Source organism: Staurois parvus, unplaced genomic scaffold (genome assembly GCF_062004578.1).
Source record: "Staurois parvus isolate SC_StPar_1 unplaced genomic scaffold, SC_StPar_1.0 ptg000051l, whole genome shotgun sequence".
Lineage (NCBI taxonomy): Eukaryota > Metazoa > Chordata > Amphibia > Anura > Ranidae > Staurois > Staurois parvus.
Window position 1 is genome coordinate 760,847 of NW_028317847.1, and position 19,710 is coordinate 780,556.

The window sequence follows — 19,710 nt, forward strand, 5'->3', positions numbered from 1 at the left end:
CTCTTTCTGGAGCAGCAGGGGTGGACATTCTTCCAGAACTATGTGGTGCTCACCTAAGCACCCCTCAATCCTGGAGCACTTTGAGCTCAGCATGTGTGATGATGCCCCTTCTAGGGGGGAGCTCATAAGATGGAAGTAGAATGACCGAAAAGGACTGCCAGTGCTGGACTGAGGAGGAAGCCTTGGAGTGGAGAGGGTAAGAGATTAGGAGTATTTTTCCTACTTAATGTACAAAGCTAAAAACAGAAAGAATATGCAAATTCCATGCAGACAGTGGAGGGTATTTACTAAAACTGGAGCACTCGGAATCTGGTGCAGCTGTAGCCAATCATCTACTAACTTCAGCTTGTTCAATTAAGCTTTGGCAGTAAAACCTGGAAGCTGATTGGTTTCTCTGCAGAGCTGCACCAGATTCTGCATGCTCCAGTTTTAGTAAACAACCCCCTGTGTGTCCATGCTGAGAACTAAATACAGGTGAAACTCGAAAAATTAGAATATCGTGCAAAAGTTCATTTATTTCAGTAATGCAACTTAAAAGGTGAAACTAATATATGAGATAGACTCATTACATGCAAAGCAAGATAGTTCAAGCCGTGATTTGTCATAATTGTGATGATTATGGATTACAGCTCATGAAAACCCCAAATCCACAATCTCAGAAAATGAGAATATTACATGCAGTCAACAAAACAAGGATTGTACATAGAACAATATCAGACCTATGAAAAGTATAAGCATGCATATGTACTCAGTACTTGGTTTGGGCCCCTTTTGCAGCAATTACTGCCTCAATGCGGCGTGGCATGGAAGCTATCAGCCTGTGGCACTGCTGAGGTGTTATGGAAGACCAGGATGCTTCAATAGCGGCCTTTAGCTCTTCTGCATTGTTCGGTCTCATGTCTCTCATCTTTCTCTTGGCAATGCCCCATAGATTCTCTATGGGGTTCAGGTCAGGTGAGTTTTCTGACCAATCAAACACAATAATCCCACGGTCATTGAACCAGGTTTTGGTGCTTTTGGCAGTGTGGGCAGGTGCCAAGTCCTGCTGGAAAATGAAGTCAGCATCCCCATAAAGCTCGTCTGTGGAAGGAAGCATGAAGTGCTCCAAATTCCTCCTGGTAGACGGCTGCATTGACCCTGGACTTAATGAAGCACAGTGGACCAACACCAGCAGATGACATGGCTCCCCAAATCAACACAGTCTGTGGAAACTTCACACTGGACTTCAATCATCTTGCAGTGTGTGCCTCTCCATTCTTCCTCCATACTAGGGGTCCTTGGTTTCCAAATGAGATGCAAAAGTTGCTCTCAGAAAAGAGGACTTTGGACCACTGAGCAACAGACCAGGTATGTTTTTCTTTAGCCCAGGTAAGATGCTTATGACGTTGTTTGTTGTTCAGGAGCGGCTTGACAAGAGGAATACGACATTTGAAGCCCATGTCCAGGATCCATCTGTGTGTGGTGGCCCTTGATGCACTGACTCCAGCCTCAGTCCACTCCTTGTGAAAGTCCCCAACACTTTTGAATGGCCTTTTCCTGACAATCCTCTCCAGGCTGCGGTCATCCCTGCTGCTTGTGCACCTTTTTCTTCCACACTTTTCCCTTCCACATAACTTTCTATTAATGTGCTTTGATACAGCACTTTGGGAACATCCAACTTCTTTTGCAATTACCTTTTGAGGCTTTCCTTCCTTATGGAGGGTGTCAATGATGGTTTTCTGCACAACTGTCAGGTCAGCAGTCTTTCCCATGATTGTGATTCCTACTGAACCAGGCTGAGAGACCATTTAAAGGCCCAGGAACCCTTTGCAGGTGTTATGGCTTAATTAGCTGATTAGAGTGGGACACTTTGAGCCAAGAATATTGCACCTTTTCACAATATTCTAATTTTCGGAGATTGTGGTTTTGGGTTTTCATGAGCTGTAAGCCATAATCATCACAATTATAACAAATCACGGCTTGAACTATCTTGCTTTGCATGTAATGAGTCTATCTTGTATATTAGTGTCACCTTTTAAGTTGCATTACTGAAATAAATGAACTAAACTAAATAAATGAAATGAACGATATTCTAATTTTTCGAGTTTCACCTGTATGGACTCCTACACTGCAAGCTAAGAGTGCTAAGTACTGGCTTCATGTGTCTGAAATAAGAACTGTCTGCATTGCCTTGCCTGGTGGCAACCAGTTAGATTCAGACTTTCGTTCTTCCTCTGTCACTTACTAGTGTAGGTCTGAATTTGCTGAACACATTTCATAGGAAGCTGTGGGAATATCTCGGCTCCAGCAAAGTGCTTGAAATAAAAGATCTGTCAATATACAACAACACAAATGTGTGGCAGCATACCATAAAGCCGTGGAAGAAACACAACGCAGTTGTTGAATGTAGTACATAAATCAGTGTATGTAGCAATTAGCTGTCATCCCATATGTGTTCTGAAGTAGGTGAAGAATACAGCCGTATCCAACCCTGCCTGACATAAGTGCGTTATGCAAGCAAACATAAGCTACCATATGCATCATGCTTCTCGGAAATCGTTCGCAAGCCTGTTAAGCAGCATCTGCAAATCTCATGTTAATCGTTTTACTCTTCTCACCAAGGCTCAATGTGCGGGCTGGTGATAAACTGAGGTTTAAATTGAATTTTTTCAGATAGCTTGGCATATACATGTTAATTCATTGACATCGGTTTGGTGTTGATCACACAACAACAGAGCGTACACGAAGGAAAGATGTATTCAATGTTCATAATCCTCAGTGCATCTGTTATAGAGACTCTGCTACTATTGTAAGGGTTTTGTTCAAAGGTAGTGCTTTTCATCAACTCCCGCCCAGCCAGGAAAGTACATTTTTGGGTCTTTTGGACCACTTTTATTTAAAAAGTAAAATCTCAAAAAAAAAACACAAGGTTACCCTGACAGAAGTTTTCTGCATCACCATGCTAGAACAACTTATCCAGAATCCTGGGTATCTCAACTCTGCCCACCTTGGACTCCACCACAGGCTCCTGCCCAGGTACACACCCAATCTCTTAGTATCACTTTGTCACGTAGCTGGTAGAGATTGAGCTGAAGAAGGGGCTTCTCTTGCATCTCTTGTCCAATACCCACAGCAGTGGTGACAGGGAATGTGAGGATACATACTGGCAAGAGGGCCGATGTAGCGAGCAGTACCAGCTGTTGGCTGCAGGATCTGGATGACCGTGGACCACCAAACAGGAGCCAGACACCAGAACACGATGACACTCCAACAGTGGACTGAGGCAAAGTTCACCTCTATGCAGATTGGGGTGGAGGCATTTTTCTGGCATGTTTTGCATTTTTTAACATACAGTTTTGATGCATTTGGCGGGGGTTGGCTAATATGAAAGTATGACAGTTAATATAGTGTGACTTTGATGTAACATTGCACCTTAGGGTTACTCAAGTAGCATCACAGTTGGATCAGAGAAGTGCAGGAACCTTTATGTGTCCAAAGTCTCATGTTAGGGTTAGGGTTAAATGTTAGGGTTAGAGTTAGGGTTAGCGATAATCATTAGGGAGAGGGTTAATGGTAATTGTTAGAGTTAGCGTTCTAACCCTAACAATTACCACTAACCCTAACCTTAACATTTAACAATAACTTCTGCAGCCAAACATTAACATTTAACCCTAACCCTAGCCCTTAACTCTAACCCTAATATTTAACCCTAACCCTAGCCCTTAACCCCAACTCTAACCCTTAACCCTAATATTTAACCCTAACCCTAGCCCTTAACCCTAACCCTTAACCCTAACATTTAAACCTAACCTTAGCCCTTAACTCTAACCCTAATATTTAACCCTAACCCTAGCCCTTAACCCCAACTCTAACCCTTAACCCTAATATTTAACCCTAACCCTAGCCCTTAACCCTAACCCTTAACCCTAACATTTAAACCTAACCTTAGCCCTAACTCTAACCCTAATATTTAACCCTAGCCCTAAATCCCAACTCTAACCCTTAACCCTAACATTTAAACCTAACCTTAGCCCTTCACCCAAATATTTAACCCTAACCCTAGCCCTTAACCCCAACTCTAACCCTTAACCTTAACATTTAAACCTAACCTTAGTCCTTAATCCTAACTGTAGCCCTTAACCCTAACCCTAATATTTAACCCTAACCCTAGCCTTTAACCCCAACTCTAACCCTTAACAATAATATTTAAACCTAATCCTAGCCCTTAACCCTAATATTGAACCCTAACCCTAGCCCTTAACCCCAACTCTAACCCTTAATACTAACATTTAAACCTAACCCTAGCCCTTAACCCTTACCCTAACATTTACCCATAACATGTTACTTTAGACACATAAAGGTTCCTGCACTACTTTGATGCAACTCTGATACTGCTTAAGTGCCAGAGAGTGTGAGGTCGCTTCAAAGTTGCATCAAGGTCACACTACATGAGCAGAACTGTCATACTTTCCTGCTAGAAAAAAAACCACACAAAATGCATCAAAAATGCAACAGATGCATTTTGGTGCGGGTCCATTGAAGTATATTACATGCAAAATGCAGTCTGCTGCGGGAAAAAAATAGTCCCTGACCCCTTCCATAAAAAACGCACCGGCATCTCCCCCTCTCTCTCGCCGGCTTTCAGGTGCTGCAGGGAAAGCCAAAAAAGATTGGTTCTAGTAATTTCCCCAACCCACCGCTCTGATCAACCCCTTCTGTCTACAATCAGATTCCCCTCCCCTGCATGCCCCCCCCCCCCCCCCCCCACACACACACACACACACACTAAAAACTGTTCAGGATAGAAAGCGGGGGAAGGGGATTGTAAATTAGTAATAACAAGCCATTCTTTTCTAAGTGAACACAGTGCGTGATCAGTACCGATCACTCACTGTTCATACATAACTGAAGCATAGTAAACTGTGTTTACTAAACTAAAATTTCTAATTGGACTAAAACGACATACCTGTGCCATTCCTTCAGAACACTTCAGGACTACCACAAGCATGACGTGACGTCAGCTGGCCAGAGCTTGCAAACCCGGAAGGAAGACCGGGTGACAATGTAAGCCCCAAGGAGCCATGACAGCGCTCCACTGGAGAGCTTCATTTCAAGGTAAGTCCTTCATAATGTGCTAGTATGCTATGCATATTAGCACATTATGCCTTTACCTTGCAGGGTTTTTTTTTTTTGTTTTTTCTTTTTTATGTGGTTTGCTACCACTTTAAGATGTCACTGCTCCCAAGACTCTTTAAAGCCTCCAGACTCCAGAACCCATTCCATGAGTTACCAATCTAACTGGATTGGGGCTCCCTCTGCACTGCAGGAGATAAATGCTCATGCTTGGCTAGGGGAACATTAAAAAAGTAGTTTTACTTACTTTATCCCTTGATCCCCTGGCAGCCAGCAATCTTCCCCTCTTTCCGACATTCTTGGTTGTGAGTGGTCTCTTGGCATCCTCACATACGATGGAGGACCAGCATTTGTGATGAAGTCAGAGGGGTTTATTTACTAAAACTGGAGAGTGCAAAATCTGATGCAGCTCTGCATAGCAGCCAATCAGCTTCTAACTTTAGCTTGTTCAATTAAGCTTTGGCAATAAAACCTGGAAGCTGATTGGTTTCTATGCAGAGCTGCACCAGATTTTGCATTGTACAGTGTTAGTGTAAAAGGCCGGCCATACATGGGTCGAAATTCGACCGTTTTTTCGTCCAAAAAAATCAGACCTAAGAATAATCGGCCAAATTTCACTCTGTTAGTGGGTCAATGGCACCGGCCGATTTTCGGTGAACGGGCATGTTGGAAAATTCATGAAAAACAACAGATTTTCGACTCAATGATGGTCAAATCGTACGATCATTTTTCCGAAAAGAATATGTGCATGAGCCGTGACCTGGAAGGAACAGAAGTTTCATCTGTTATATGGGGTGAACTTTATGACTTGGTGGGCCAATTTTCGAAATGATTGATTTACCGAGCGAACGACGTTTTCGATTTTGGGACGAAAAATTGTTCGGAATTCGAACCATGTATGGCCTGCATAACTCCCAGAGCATCAAGAAGCAGCTTCCATGGGCTGGTTGTTTTGTTGGGAGGAAGCGTGCGAAAGTGAAGGTTATTATTATTATTATACAGGATTTATATAGCGCCAACAATTTGCTCAGCGATTTACATTATAGTGGGAGACAATACAGCAACAATACAGTTCAATACAAGAGGGATAGAAGGGCCCTGCTCCTTGGAGCTTACAATCTAAGAGGGAAGGGTGAGTGGTACAATAGGTAAAACTGTGGGGGATGGACTGGTTGGAAGAGTAGAGGATTCCAGAATTAGCTGAGGGCAAGATAGGCTTCCCTGAAGAGATAGGTTTTCAATGATCACCTAAAGGTAAGTAGAGTAGGTGATAGTCTGATAGATTGGGGTAGGGAGTTCCAGAGGATGGGTGACACCCTGGAGAAGTCTTGGAGACGAGCATGGGAGGAGATAAGGGAGCTAGAGAGTAGGAGGTCTTGCGAGGAGCGGAGTATACGGTTTGGGTGATATTTAGAGATAAGATTGGATATGTAAATTGGGGCAGTGTTGTGGATGGCTTTATATGTCATAGTTAGTGTTTTAAATTTTATCCGTTGGGCAATGGGAAGCCAGTGGAGGGATTGGCAGAGAGGGATGGCAGATACAGAGCGGTTAGTAAGGTGGATGAGTCTGGCAGCAGCGTTCATGATAGACTGAAGAGGGGATAGCCTGCGATGAGGTAGGCCAATGAGGAGGGAGTTACAATAAAGGAAAATTAAATTAAAGGAAAACTTTCTCCAGATAAATGGGCATTGAAGTCTTGCACTGCGGGGGGAGCCCCACTACAAGGGTAACTTTGGATTCATTATATCCGGAGTGTAGCTTTAAGACTTGTTCACACTATGTTTGGAATCACTGGTCAGTATTGCATATAGCAGTTCTAATGTATGGACAAAACTATTTCTTGTATGTCCTGTTGTTTCTTCACACTAATGCACTGCGTTGAAAAAAGTTGGACAGATCACACTGCATCACAACATGCAAGATACATAAAAATATTAAATATAATTAAAGCAAAAAAAAAAAGAAGACGAAAACGTCAACATAGCTCCAAATGCGTTGCAGTGCCGCACAATGCTTAGTACACATTACAGTGCGATGTGCTGCATGATCAAAAATGGTGCATGCCCAATTATTTGGACCCTTCGGTGCATTCTCAGGGCTGCCTTAATGCAACGCACGTCAACATGCAAAGCAAGCGTATTAACACACATGCATTACCACTGCCTTGGGAAAGTGTGATCCCAGCCTGAGTCTGCCATGATTTTCCACAGATGTGCCCCCAATTATGCAGAAACTGGAATATTTTCACACTTTGCTGTACAGCCTATTACTCTGTGTTAGCTATTGCTGGCAGCAGGACTGGGCTACAAAGTGACAGTTGGCAGAAACTGGAGTTTTTTATTAAGATCCTGCAAAGGAAAATGAGCTTGTGTAAGCTTAGGTGTGTGACACAGTAATAGAGCGCCCCCTGCTGTATTCACAGATACATTCACTGCTCAGTGTTTAAAATAATGAATTTACAGGATACTGTCACAACCTTTTTTATTTATTTCAGGTACTTATATAGCGCCGTCAATTTTACATGCACTTTACATATATATATTGTACATTCACATCAGTCCCTAACCCTCAAGGGGTGTACAATCTAAGGTCCCTAACTCACATTCATACATACACATACTAGGGCCAATTTAGACAGGAGCCAATTCAGCTACCAGCATGTCTTTGGAGTATGAGAGGAAACCGGAGTACCCGGAGGAAACCCACGTAGACACAGGGAGAACATGCAAACTCCAGGGAGGTGGTGCTGTGGTTGGGATCCGAACCAACGACCCTAGTACTGCCAGGTGGAAGTGCTAACCATTTAGCCAGTGTGCTGCCCATTTTCCAAATATTCATCTTGGCAATAAATGAATCTCAATTCAATAAACACAATTTGTACATATGCATGATACTATCATTAAATTAAAGTAAATCTAAAGCCAAACTTATTAATTTGTTTTTTTAAGTGTGGGATACAGTCAGGGGCGGACTGACCATTTGGAAACTCGGGCACCGCCTGAGGGCCCGGGGTCAGTAGGGGGCCCCATGAGATGCCCCTGGTACCTTTTTCATAGGCTTTTTTGAGTTTGGGAAGGACACAAGGGCCCCATGATCCCCTATTGCCCGGGGGCCCCATGAGTTGTCAGTCCGCCCCTGGATACAGTGAGGAATGGATAGAAATCCTGCCAGGTCTTATTAATGTGTCCCCTTGGGTAGATTTCCCTTCATTTAAGGAAGAAAAGCGCCTCTAAGTGCAATATTCAAGGACGTTTATTGCTAAACAAATAAAAGGCTCACATGGTAGACATGTAAAAGAAGCTCATCAGAGGAATAAAATGTTGAGTGATGATGTCCATGTCCTCGCTGGAGAAAGCCATGACGGGCGCTGAGGGAGACTGGAGATTGTGAAAGCCGGGCAGCATATGTGTCTCCATTAAACGGGCGGTGGAACACACCGTGGAGCGCAACATCGGCCTCAGCGTGATGACGTAGGAGGGACCAGCATGCAGTGCTTTTGGAGCATGCGCGAGGCCACTGGAGGGTGAACACTCCTTTCTCAAGCACAATCTTGTAATTAGCACCATCCATAGACGGCTGTCTACCATGAGAGGGGCTTTTTATTTGTTTAGAAAAAAAGGTCCTTTAACCACTTGCCCTCCAGAGGATTTACCCCCCTTCCTGACCAGGCCATTTTTTGAGTTACGGCGCTGCATTATTTTAACTGACAATTGCGCGGTCATGCGATACTGTACCCAAATGAAATTACGTCTTTTTTCGCACAAATTGAACTTTCTTTCAGCGGTATTTTATCGCCTGTGTGTTTTTTATTTTTTGTGCAAAAAAACGACCGTCAATTTTGAGAAAAAAAACTATATTTTGGACTTTTGGCTATTAAACGTCCAGTAGAAAAATAAAAAGAATCAAATTTCGTCATAAATTTAGGCCAAAATGTATTCTGCGACATGTCTTTTCTAAATAAAATCCCAGTACATGTCAATTAAATGGTTTACGTGAAAGTCGTAGCGTTTACAAATGGCGGTATAGATAATGGGATTTATTTTTCTACTAGTAATGGCAGCGATCAGCGACTTTTAGGACTGACACTGGGGGGGAACTAACTTGGTGTCACTGATACCCCAGTGACACCAATACAGTGATCAGTGCGAAAAAAAAAGCACTGACACTGTACTAATGACACAGGGCATTAAGGGGTTAATGTGAGGGTCGATCAAAGGGTTAACTGTGTGATGGGAGTGTTTTACTAGGGGGAAGGGGTGTTCTTTACTGTAAGTACACTGATCAGGATGGCTGTACTGTGCACAGCCATCCCAAGCAGTGCGCCCGAGCTGACAGGGAGGAAGATTGTTTCTTTGTTTGTAAACAAAACAATCTTCCTCCCCGTCCGAGATGCTCAGTAATCACCCGGCGCCGGTGGGTAATTACCAGCCAGGACCCGGTGATTGACATCCAGGGACGCGAATAGCGGCGTGGGTAGGCTCGTGCGCGACCCATACCCGGAAATGCAAACTGATGTATATATACGTGATCCTGCACACAGGTGCCACCCTGTAGAAGTATATCTTCTATAGGGCGGTCCTAACGTGGTTAATACTGCACTTAGAGGTGCTTTTCTTCATTATTTGCTTTCCCTCAGAGCCTGCTACAGCTTCAAGAACTTGCCCTAGTGCAATGTGAACTTTGATTTGTTGTTGGTTTAGAATCCACCTAATTTCCTGTGACTGATCTACAACAGAAGAGGAATTGGTGAGAGCCTTGTGAAAGCACCCTTAGTTTTGGTAGCTACAAGGCTTGTTCACAAGTGTTTTTCTCTCTGAGGAGTGATCCACATTCAGATCGCTCTTCAGAGAGCATTTGACAGGAGGCATCGTATCACCTGCTTTAACCCCTTGAATGCCACACTAGTACACAGTTACAGAATGCTTGCAGAGTGGCCCCATTTACTTGAATGGGTTGTGTTCGGTGGGCACTATGCAAAGCATTATGGCCGCAGCATGTATACACCCCCAGCCACTGCCTCTGCAGACAAAGGGGGTAGTGGCTGTTGGTTATGTGTTATAGAAGACACTGATAGTGATAGCAGAATTCAGGCTTTACTTGTGTGGCTTTAGTTACAAACATACAGAGCACATTTCACAGCAGACATATTACTTCCTGAAGATGATAGAGAAGAGGAACTAACAAGTTTTCAGATATATACACAACTAGTAACCTTTAGTGTACAGTGCCATCTACTGGTCAAGTGATATTAACACACAATACTATATATAGTACATTATAGTACATGCTGTTGCATTCCCAACAGTGGCTGGCAGGGGTAAAAGCATGAATCAACCATGGTGTTTTACTGCCCCTCTCCCAGCCTCACATGTGAACAAGCCCTAAAGAAGATTGTATAAAAATGAACCGTGTTTCTCTTTGTTTCTATTGGCTAATCTCCACCAGCTGCCACCCCGTCTATTGAGATCACCCTTTTGGGACACTGAGGTCGTTGGTGGGCTCAGCCCTGAAGTTTGACCCCTATAGTGATTTAGTGGTTTCAGTGAGGCTCACAATGGAGGCTATCAAAGATAATGGATAGGTTTAGGAGCTCATTTGTTCCATTGTGTCTGCAATTTGTCAGGGATTTCACTTTGAAAAGTTTAAAAAGGCTGACAGGCACATGGGGCTAAACACCCCTCTGTGTTAGCCTATGTGTCCATGGACACATAGCTGTTTGCAGGTGTTTAGAGGCAGAAAAAAAAAACAAGCACCCATTACCCCCCCCCCCCCCAAAAAAAAAATGTGATAAATGTGGCAGGAGGGGGAGGAGGCAGACAAGCAAGGCTTGCCCTTTTAGGTGGAACTTTGCTTTAAGCAGTTTATAGACTACTGACGCTTCATGATATAACATATCTAGGAGTGTAAAGTGCTGAAGGAAGTGATGGCGGTACAATGACAAAGATCACATGATGGCTTCAGTATATAGTACAGTTGGCAGTAGAATACTGGGTACATCTGAAGTCGTTCGTGAATTCGGAGAATCCTGGAGCTGAGACCAAGCCGGAACCTAAGACAAGAACAGATTGTTGGGAAACGTTCATCCACTAACCATACACACTCCTTATATCAGAAGTCAACGTTTGTAAGTCAGAATTTTAATGGCTTCATGCAATTTTTTTAAAGTTCAAAAAATATTCATATTGATACAATGTTAATGTTTTTGGTACAACGCAACATGTTTCACACTTTGACGACCAATGTAAATTATACTTAACCTCTTCTCTCTTGAGAAGAAGAGATTAAGGGGGGATATGATCTCCATGTATAATACATAAGGGGGGGATATGATCTCCATGTATAATACATAAGGGGGGGATATGATCACCATGTATAATACATAAGGGGGATATGATCACCATGTATAATACATAAGGGGGGATATGATCGCCATGTATAATACATAAGGGGGGATATGATCTCCATGTATAATACATAAGGGGGGATATGATCACCATGTATAATACATAAGGGGGATATGATCTCCATGTATAATACACAAGGGGGGATTTGATCTCCATGTATAATACATAAGGGGGGGATATGATCACCATGTATAATACATAAAGGGGGATATGATCACCATGTATAATACATAAGGGGGGATATGATCTCCATGTATAATACATAAGGGGGGATATGATCTCCATGTATAATACATAAGGGAGGGGATATGATCTCCATGTATAATACATAATGGGGGATATGATCACCATGTATAATACATAAGGGGGGATATGATCACCATGTATAATACATAAGGGGGGGATATGATCTCCATGTATAATACATAAGGGGGGATATGATCTCCATGTATAATACATAAAGGGGGATATGATCACCATGTATAATACATAAGGGGGGATATGATCTCCATGTATAATACATAAGGGGGGATATGATCTCCATGTATAATACATAAGGGAGGGGATATGATCTCCATGTATAATACATAATGGGGGATATGATCACCATGTATAATACATAAGGGGGGATATGATCACCATGTATAATACATAAGGGGGGGATATGATCTCCATGTATAATACATAAGGGGGGATATGATCTCCATGTATAATACATAATGGGGGATATGATCTCCATGTATAATAAGGGGGTAAATGATCTCCATGTATAATACATAAGAGGGGGATATGATCTCCATGTATAATACATAAGGGGGGATATGATTTCCATGTATAATACATAAGGGGGGATATGATCAACATGTATAATACATAAGGGGGGGATATGATCTCCATGTATAATACATAAGGGGGATATGATCAACATGTATAATACATAAGGGGGGATATGATCTCCATGTATAATACAAAAGGGGGGATATGATCTCCATGTATAATACATAATGGGGGATATGATCTCCATGTATAATAAGGGGGGATATGATCACCATGTATAATACATAAGGGGGGGGGGGATATGATTTCCATGTATAATACATAAGGGGGGATATGACCAACATGTATAATACATAAGGGGGATATGATCACCATGTATAATACATAAGGGGGGAATATGATCTCCATGTATAATACATAAGGGGGATATGATCTCCATGTATAATACATAAGGGGGAATATGATCTCCATGTATAATACATAAGGGGGATATGATCTCCATGTATAATACATAAGGGGGAATATGATCTCCATGTATAATACATAAGGGGGATATGATCACCATGTATAATACATAAGGGGGGTATGATCACCATGTATAATACATAAGGGGGGAATACGATCTCCATGTATAATACATAAGGGGGATATGATCTCCATGTATAATACCTAAGGGGGGATATGATCTCCATGTATAATACATAAGGGGGGGTATGATCTCCATGTATAATACATAAGGGGGGTATGATCACCATGTATAATCCATAAGGGGGGGTATGATCACCATGTATAATCCATAAGGGGGGGTATGATCACCATGTATAATCCATAAGGGGGGGATATGATCACCATGTATAATACATAAGGGGGGAATATGATCTCCATGTATAATACATAAGGGGGGAATATGATCTCCATGTATAATACATAAGGGGGATATGATCTCCATGTATAATACATAAGGGGGATATGATCTCCATGTATAATACATAAGGGGGATATGATCACCATGTATAATACATAAGGGGGGAATATGATCTCCATGTATAATACATAAGGGGGATATGATCACCATGTATAATACATAAGGGGGGATATGATCTCCATGTATAATACATAAGGGGGATATGATCACCATGTATAATACATAAGGGGGGATATGATCTCCATGTATAATACATAAGGGGGATATGATCACCATGTATAAATACATAAGGGGGGATATGATCTCCATGTATAATACATAAGGGAGGATATGATCTTCATGTATAATACATAAGGGGGGATATGATCTCCATGTATAATACATAAGGGGGGATATGATCTCCATGTATAATACATAAGGGGGGATATGATCAACATGTATAATACATAATGGGGGATATGATCTCCATGTATAATACATACGGGGGGATATGATCTCCATGTATAATACATAAGGGGGGATATGATCTCCATGTATAATACATACGGGGGGATATGATCTCCATGTATAATACATAAGGGGGGATATGATCTCCATGTATAATACATAAGGGGGATATGATTTCCATGTATAATATATAAGGGGGGATATGATCAACATGTATAATACATAAGGGGGATATGATCTCCATGAATAATACATACGGGGGGATATGATCTCCATGTATAATACATAAGGGGGGATATGATCTCCATGTATAATACATAAGGGGGGATATGATCTTTTTCATTAAATCATTTCTTACTGTGTTTTTCTGCCTTCTTGTAAAATCCTTCATGAGTTCCCAAACCTATCCTTTTCCTCTTATTGAGCAAGACCAGGTGGCTACTTTTCTACATACAGAGAGAGTGGGGAGAATAAATGTAGCCACCCTTTAACAGGAAGTTGGATCACAACAGCAAAAAAAAGGAATTTAGGAGATTGGAGGGAGTTGAGAGCAATAGATGGGATTCTGAGTTAACAATGCAAACTTTTTTTTTAAACCAGTGTTTAGTGTCATTTTTATGATTTTTATCAAGAACAAAAAATGTAACTTTTAATGGAAAACGTTATAGGATTCTCCATTCATTGACTTTGTAAGTGAAATGAATAAAATACTTGTAAGAAGAATTTCTGGATCCTTTTTAACAAATGGGCTGCATTTCACCTAAAATGTACCAGATGTCAAAAACTGAAGATTTACTATCTTATAGGGAATATCTAGAAATGTTAATTGTTAATCTAAGAAGTTTTCTCGACAATCCACCTTTTGCTTTGAATTCCTGTTGGAGAATAGCAGTAGTCTTCCAACTGTATATGTGGTTTGAACCGCATCCAATCCACATGACATGTGAAATAACATTTCTTCCTATGGTGCCTGTTCACATATGTCCGCTGCACTGGTGGCGCAGATTCAGTGCGGATTGAAAAAGAGTTCTGTCCAATTTCTGAGCAGTGCGTTCCAGTTCAGGTGCGGATTAAAGGTTATTGACTTTTATGGGAACCATTTCAAAAGCACATGTGTGATCAGGATAAAATCCTGACCTGAACTTGTCCTGAACCTGATGTAGACCTTAACAGCTGAACAAATACTGTGTCAATTAGCTGTGAGACCTGAGCTTTAACCCGCACCGCACATGTGTGAATCAGTTCTTAGCCACTTTACAACCACGCAATAGCCGAAAGACAGCTACAGCGCGGTTGTCCAGTTCTTAGAGGGCGTGATATGACGTCCTCCCAGAACACGTCTCCCGCATGTCCCCAGTGGTGCACACCCGACACTATCAGTGACCTATGGACACAGCTGATCACATAACTAGATAAAAGGCCAATCACAGTGGCCTTTTACCACGTGATCAGCTGTGTCCAATGACACAGCTGATCACAAAGTAAATACAGTTGTTATCGGCTGCACTTTCCTCACACTGTCAATAACCGGCAAGTGTCACAGAGCAGATCTGCACTGATAATCAGCGCCACCCATCAGTGCCCAGCAGTGCCACTCATCAGTGCCCAGCAGTGCCACCCATCAGTGCCCAGTAGTGCCACCCATCAGTGCCCAGTAGTGCCACCCATCAGTGCCCAGCAGTGCCACCCAGCAGTGCTGCCCATCAGTGCCCATCAGTGCCACCAGTCAGTGCCACCCATCAGTGCTGCCTATCAGTGCTCATCATTGCTGCATATCAGTGCAGCATCTTCAGTGCCTCCTCATCAATGCCCACCAGTGCCGCCTCATCTGTGCAGCCTATCAGTGCCACCTCATCAGTGCCTATGAGTGCAACTTCATCAATGCACATCAGTGAAGGAGAACATTTACCTGTTTGCAAAATTTTATAATAGAAACAAAAGAAAAACTTTTTTTTTTTTTGAAGTTTTTTTTGTTTATAGTGCAAAAAATAAAAACCCCAGTTGTGATTAAATACTGCCAAAAGAAAGCTCTATTTGTGTGAAAAAAGTGCTTAAAATTGTATATGGGTATAGTGTTGCATAACCGCGCAATTGTCATTCAAAGTGCAACAGCGCTGAAAGCTGAAAATTGGCCTGGGCACAAAGGGGGTGAAAATGTCTGGCAGGCCAGTGGTTAATGATAATTATAAAATAAATAAATAATACACTGAAAATTGTAGTGTCCCCTTACTTTGGTGGTCAGTGTAGGCAAGAGATCAATCTGACAGTGCTCTCTTCTCAAGGAACCCTTACCCACCATTGGAGGTACCCCAGGGTTCCACACAACCCTGGCTGAGTAAGGCTGACCTAGAGCCTCATAGCTGTATATCTGCAGTGTGATCAGTAGTCTCATCAGATTTGACATAAGATTTACTATTTATTTATTATAAATGTATTTATTAGTGATGTCACCACAGTGCTGATCACTGTTCTCCTTGCTGGAGAGGAAGCTGTATCTGAGGACCTGTACTGCAAGGATCTCCCTGCTTCTGCTTCATTCATTCTGTGGATCTGTGCTATCTTCACCCCTTTGGTTTGATTATAAACACAATCAGCATTCAGCTAACTAGCTATTGTGAGGGAAAGCTTAAATATGATGAAGCAATGTCCTGATGAAGCAATACCAAGATGGCCACCTCCACACAGCATGGAGCAAGTCATGTTAAGTCAGTAATAAGGAAAAGACCAGCTGCAGAGATCCTATAGGTAAAACAAGTCCTTTGCCGTCTACTTGCTTTATTATTGGGTAAAGCTCCATCAGTACAGGTCCTCTTTAAAAAGATGGTGAATAGGAAATTCATTTGATTTTACCATGCCTGAATTGGCTGAAAATGCATCTTCAACTTTAATGGTTGATAAATTACCCCAAAACCCATGATTAAAATGATGCACAATTTCAGAAAGGACAGATAGAGCCAGGGGCGGACTGACCATTTGGAAACTCAGGCACTGCCCAAGGGCCTGGGGTCAGTAGGGGGCCCCATGAGATGCCCCTGGTACCTTTTTCATAGGCTTTTTTGAGTTTGGGCAAGGACACAGGGGCCCCATGATCTCCTATTCCCCGGGGGCCCCATGAGTTGTCAGTCCGCCCCTTGATAGAGCAAAGGTTTTTGACATCTAACTAGCCTGATAAATATGGCCTCATACTTCTCAAGGGATGAAGGATCTTACCCTCAAGCAGGTTGTGGAGGTTGCAGTAGTTGATACCATCATCGAACACAATATACCATGGCTCAGACACAGAGAATGCCTGCAAAAACATTGGTAATCCTTTTTAAATTCTTTACCTTGAAAGAAAAATGTTATCATGTTTGTAATCTCATACAAGGAATAACGAATTCTATGTAATCTATGTCACCATAGGCCGGTGATCCATTTGTGTTCAAAAGTAAACCACCTGTGAGCTTCCCTTTTATATCTTTACTTTATATATTTTATCCCCTTCATGATGAAGGTAAAACATATCCTAACACCTGAAACCAGTTTTGCAACTTTGACATGTTAGTAAAACTGTACACATCACCACAACTACTTAGTGTATCCAGGTGGATTATACCTCGGTTTTTTTTGGGGGGGGGGCGGGTTAGGACAAATTGGGCTTTCATTTGGTGATATATCGTAATAACGATCTGCTGATTCTTTTTTATTATCAAAATTAGTAAAAAAAAATAGAGGTTCTTTAAATTTTGTTGTATTCTTGTTTTTACCATTCCTCCATACTGTTTCCTGTTACAATGGCAGTTTAACATTTCTAAGAGTTACTTTAGAGTAGGGGCGTCAACTCCATTTCATCACGGGCCATATCAGCATTACGGATGCCCTCAAAGGGCCGGTTGTATCTGTAAGACTAGATGTCCAAAGCACCCCCCCACACTTACATCAGATGTCAAAAATCCCACACCCTCCCTAACATCATCATGCACCCCCCGAGCTGGAAAGCAGAAAGTTCAGGGTCTGGAGGAGGACCAGAGGAAGAGTGGAGTCAGTTACCAGAGTCTGCTGAATGCTGAGACCAGGAGAGGCCGAGATGAGGGGTGTTGCAGCTGCACTGAGAAGTGCAGGATTTGGCAGAGAAATTCTGTTCTCCTCTCTGCTGCCGACTGCTGGGACAAGGTGGGAAGGAGACAAGGGGATACCTACAGGAGAGGTGCAAGAGCCACATGAAATGGCCTGGAGGGCCTGATTCGGTCCACGTGCCTTAAGTTTGACACTTGTGCTTTAGGGTATATTTCCTTCAAGGGCATGGGGTGACTCAACAACTTTTTCATTTAATATTTTATACTACATTCACAGATTGTCTCCAAATCACATAAGTAAATCACTATGACACAAATAAAACTTATAAAATTGCAATAAAGTATTTAAAAACACACATTAAAGTGTTACTAAACCCAGGACCCTGTATTCACTATATCTGGTCTCCCCGGACCCTGTATCCACTATATCCGTTCTCCCAGGACCCTGCATTCACTATATCCGGTCTCCCCGGACCCTGCATTCACTATATCCGGTCTCCCCGGACCCTGCATTCACTATATCTGGTCTCCCCGGACCCTGCATTCACTATATCTGGTCTCCCTGGACCCTGCATCCACTATATCCGGTCTCCCCGGACCCTGCATTCACTATATCTGGTCTCCCTGGACCCTGCATTCACTATATCCGGTCTCCCTGGACCCTGCATTCACTATATCCGGTCTCCCAGGACCCTGCATTCACTATATCCGGTCTCCCCAGACCCTGCATTCACTATATCTGGTCTCCCTGGACCCTGCATTCACTATATCTGGTCTCCCAGGACCCTGCATTCACTATATCTGGTCTCCCCGGACCCGGCATTCACTATATCTGGTCTCCCCGGACCCTGCATCCACTATATCTGGTCTCCCAGGACCCTGCATTCACTATATCTGGTCTCCCCGGACCCTGCATTCACTATATCTGGGCTCCCCGGACCCTGCATCCACTATATCTGGTCTCCCCGGACCCGGCATTCACTATATCTGCTCTCCCCGGACCCTGCATTCACTATATCTGGACTCCCCGGACCCTGCATTCACTACATCTGGTCTCCCAGGACCCCGCAGTCACTACATCTGGTCTCCCCGGACCCTGCATTCACTACATCTGTTCCTCCCGGACCCTGCATTCACTATATCTGGTCTCCCCGGACCCTGCATTCATTATATCCGGTCTCCCCGGACCCTGCATCCACTATATCCGGTCTCCCCGGACCCTGCATTCACTATATCTGGTCTCCCCGGACCCTGCATTCACTATATCTGGTCTCCCCGGACCCTGCATTCACTGTATCTGGTCTCCCAGGACCCGGCATTCACTATATCTGGTCTCCCAGGACCCTGCATTCACTATATCTGGTCTCCCCGGACCCTGCATTCACTATATCCGGTCTCCCAGGACCCTGCATTCACTATATCCGGTCTCCCAGGACACTGCATTCACTATATCTGGTCTCCCCGAACCCTGCATTTACTATATCTGGTCTCCCCGGACCCTGCATTCACTATATCTGGTCTCCCCGGACCCTGCATTCACTGTATCTGGTCTCCCAGGACCCGGCATTCACTATATCTGGTCTCCCAGGACCCTGCATTCACTATATCTGGTCTCCCCGGACCCTGCATTCACTATATCCGCTCTCCCAGGACCCTGCATTCACTATATCCGCTCTCCCAGGACCCTGCATTCACTATATCTGGTCTCCCCGGACCCTGCATTCACTATATCTGGTCTCCCCGGACCCTACATTCACTATATCTGGTCTCCCAGGACCCTGCATTCATTATATCTGGTCTCCCCGGACCCTGCATTCACTATATCTGGTCTCCCCGGACCCTGCATTCACTATATCCGCTCTCCCAGGACCCTGCATTCACTATATCCGCTCTCCCAGGACCCTGCATTCACTATATCTGGTCTCCCCGGACCCTGCGTTCACTATATCTGGTCTCCCCGGACCCTGCGTTCACTATATCTGGTCTC

General features: G+C 43.2%; 1 protein-coding gene across 2 annotated transcripts in view; it reads right to left on the reverse strand.

Moving 5' to 3' along the window:
* Positions 1-7,579: 7,579 nt before the first annotated feature.
* LOC149470165 (uncharacterized) overlaps positions 7,580-19,710 on the reverse strand; it is a 43,720-nt gene continuing 31,589 nt past the window's right edge. For both annotated transcript variants that reach the window (XM_089666230.1, XM_089666229.1), the window contains exons 4-5: positions 16,879-16,957; positions 7,580-11,164 (exon numbers count right to left, since the gene is read on the reverse strand). In XM_089666230.1, coding sequence (XP_089522356.1) covers positions 11,073-11,164; positions 16,879-16,957 — 171 coding nt within the window. In that variant the 3' untranslated portion in view covers positions 7,580-11,072. The remainder of the gene's footprint in view (positions 11,165-16,878; positions 16,958-19,710) is intronic.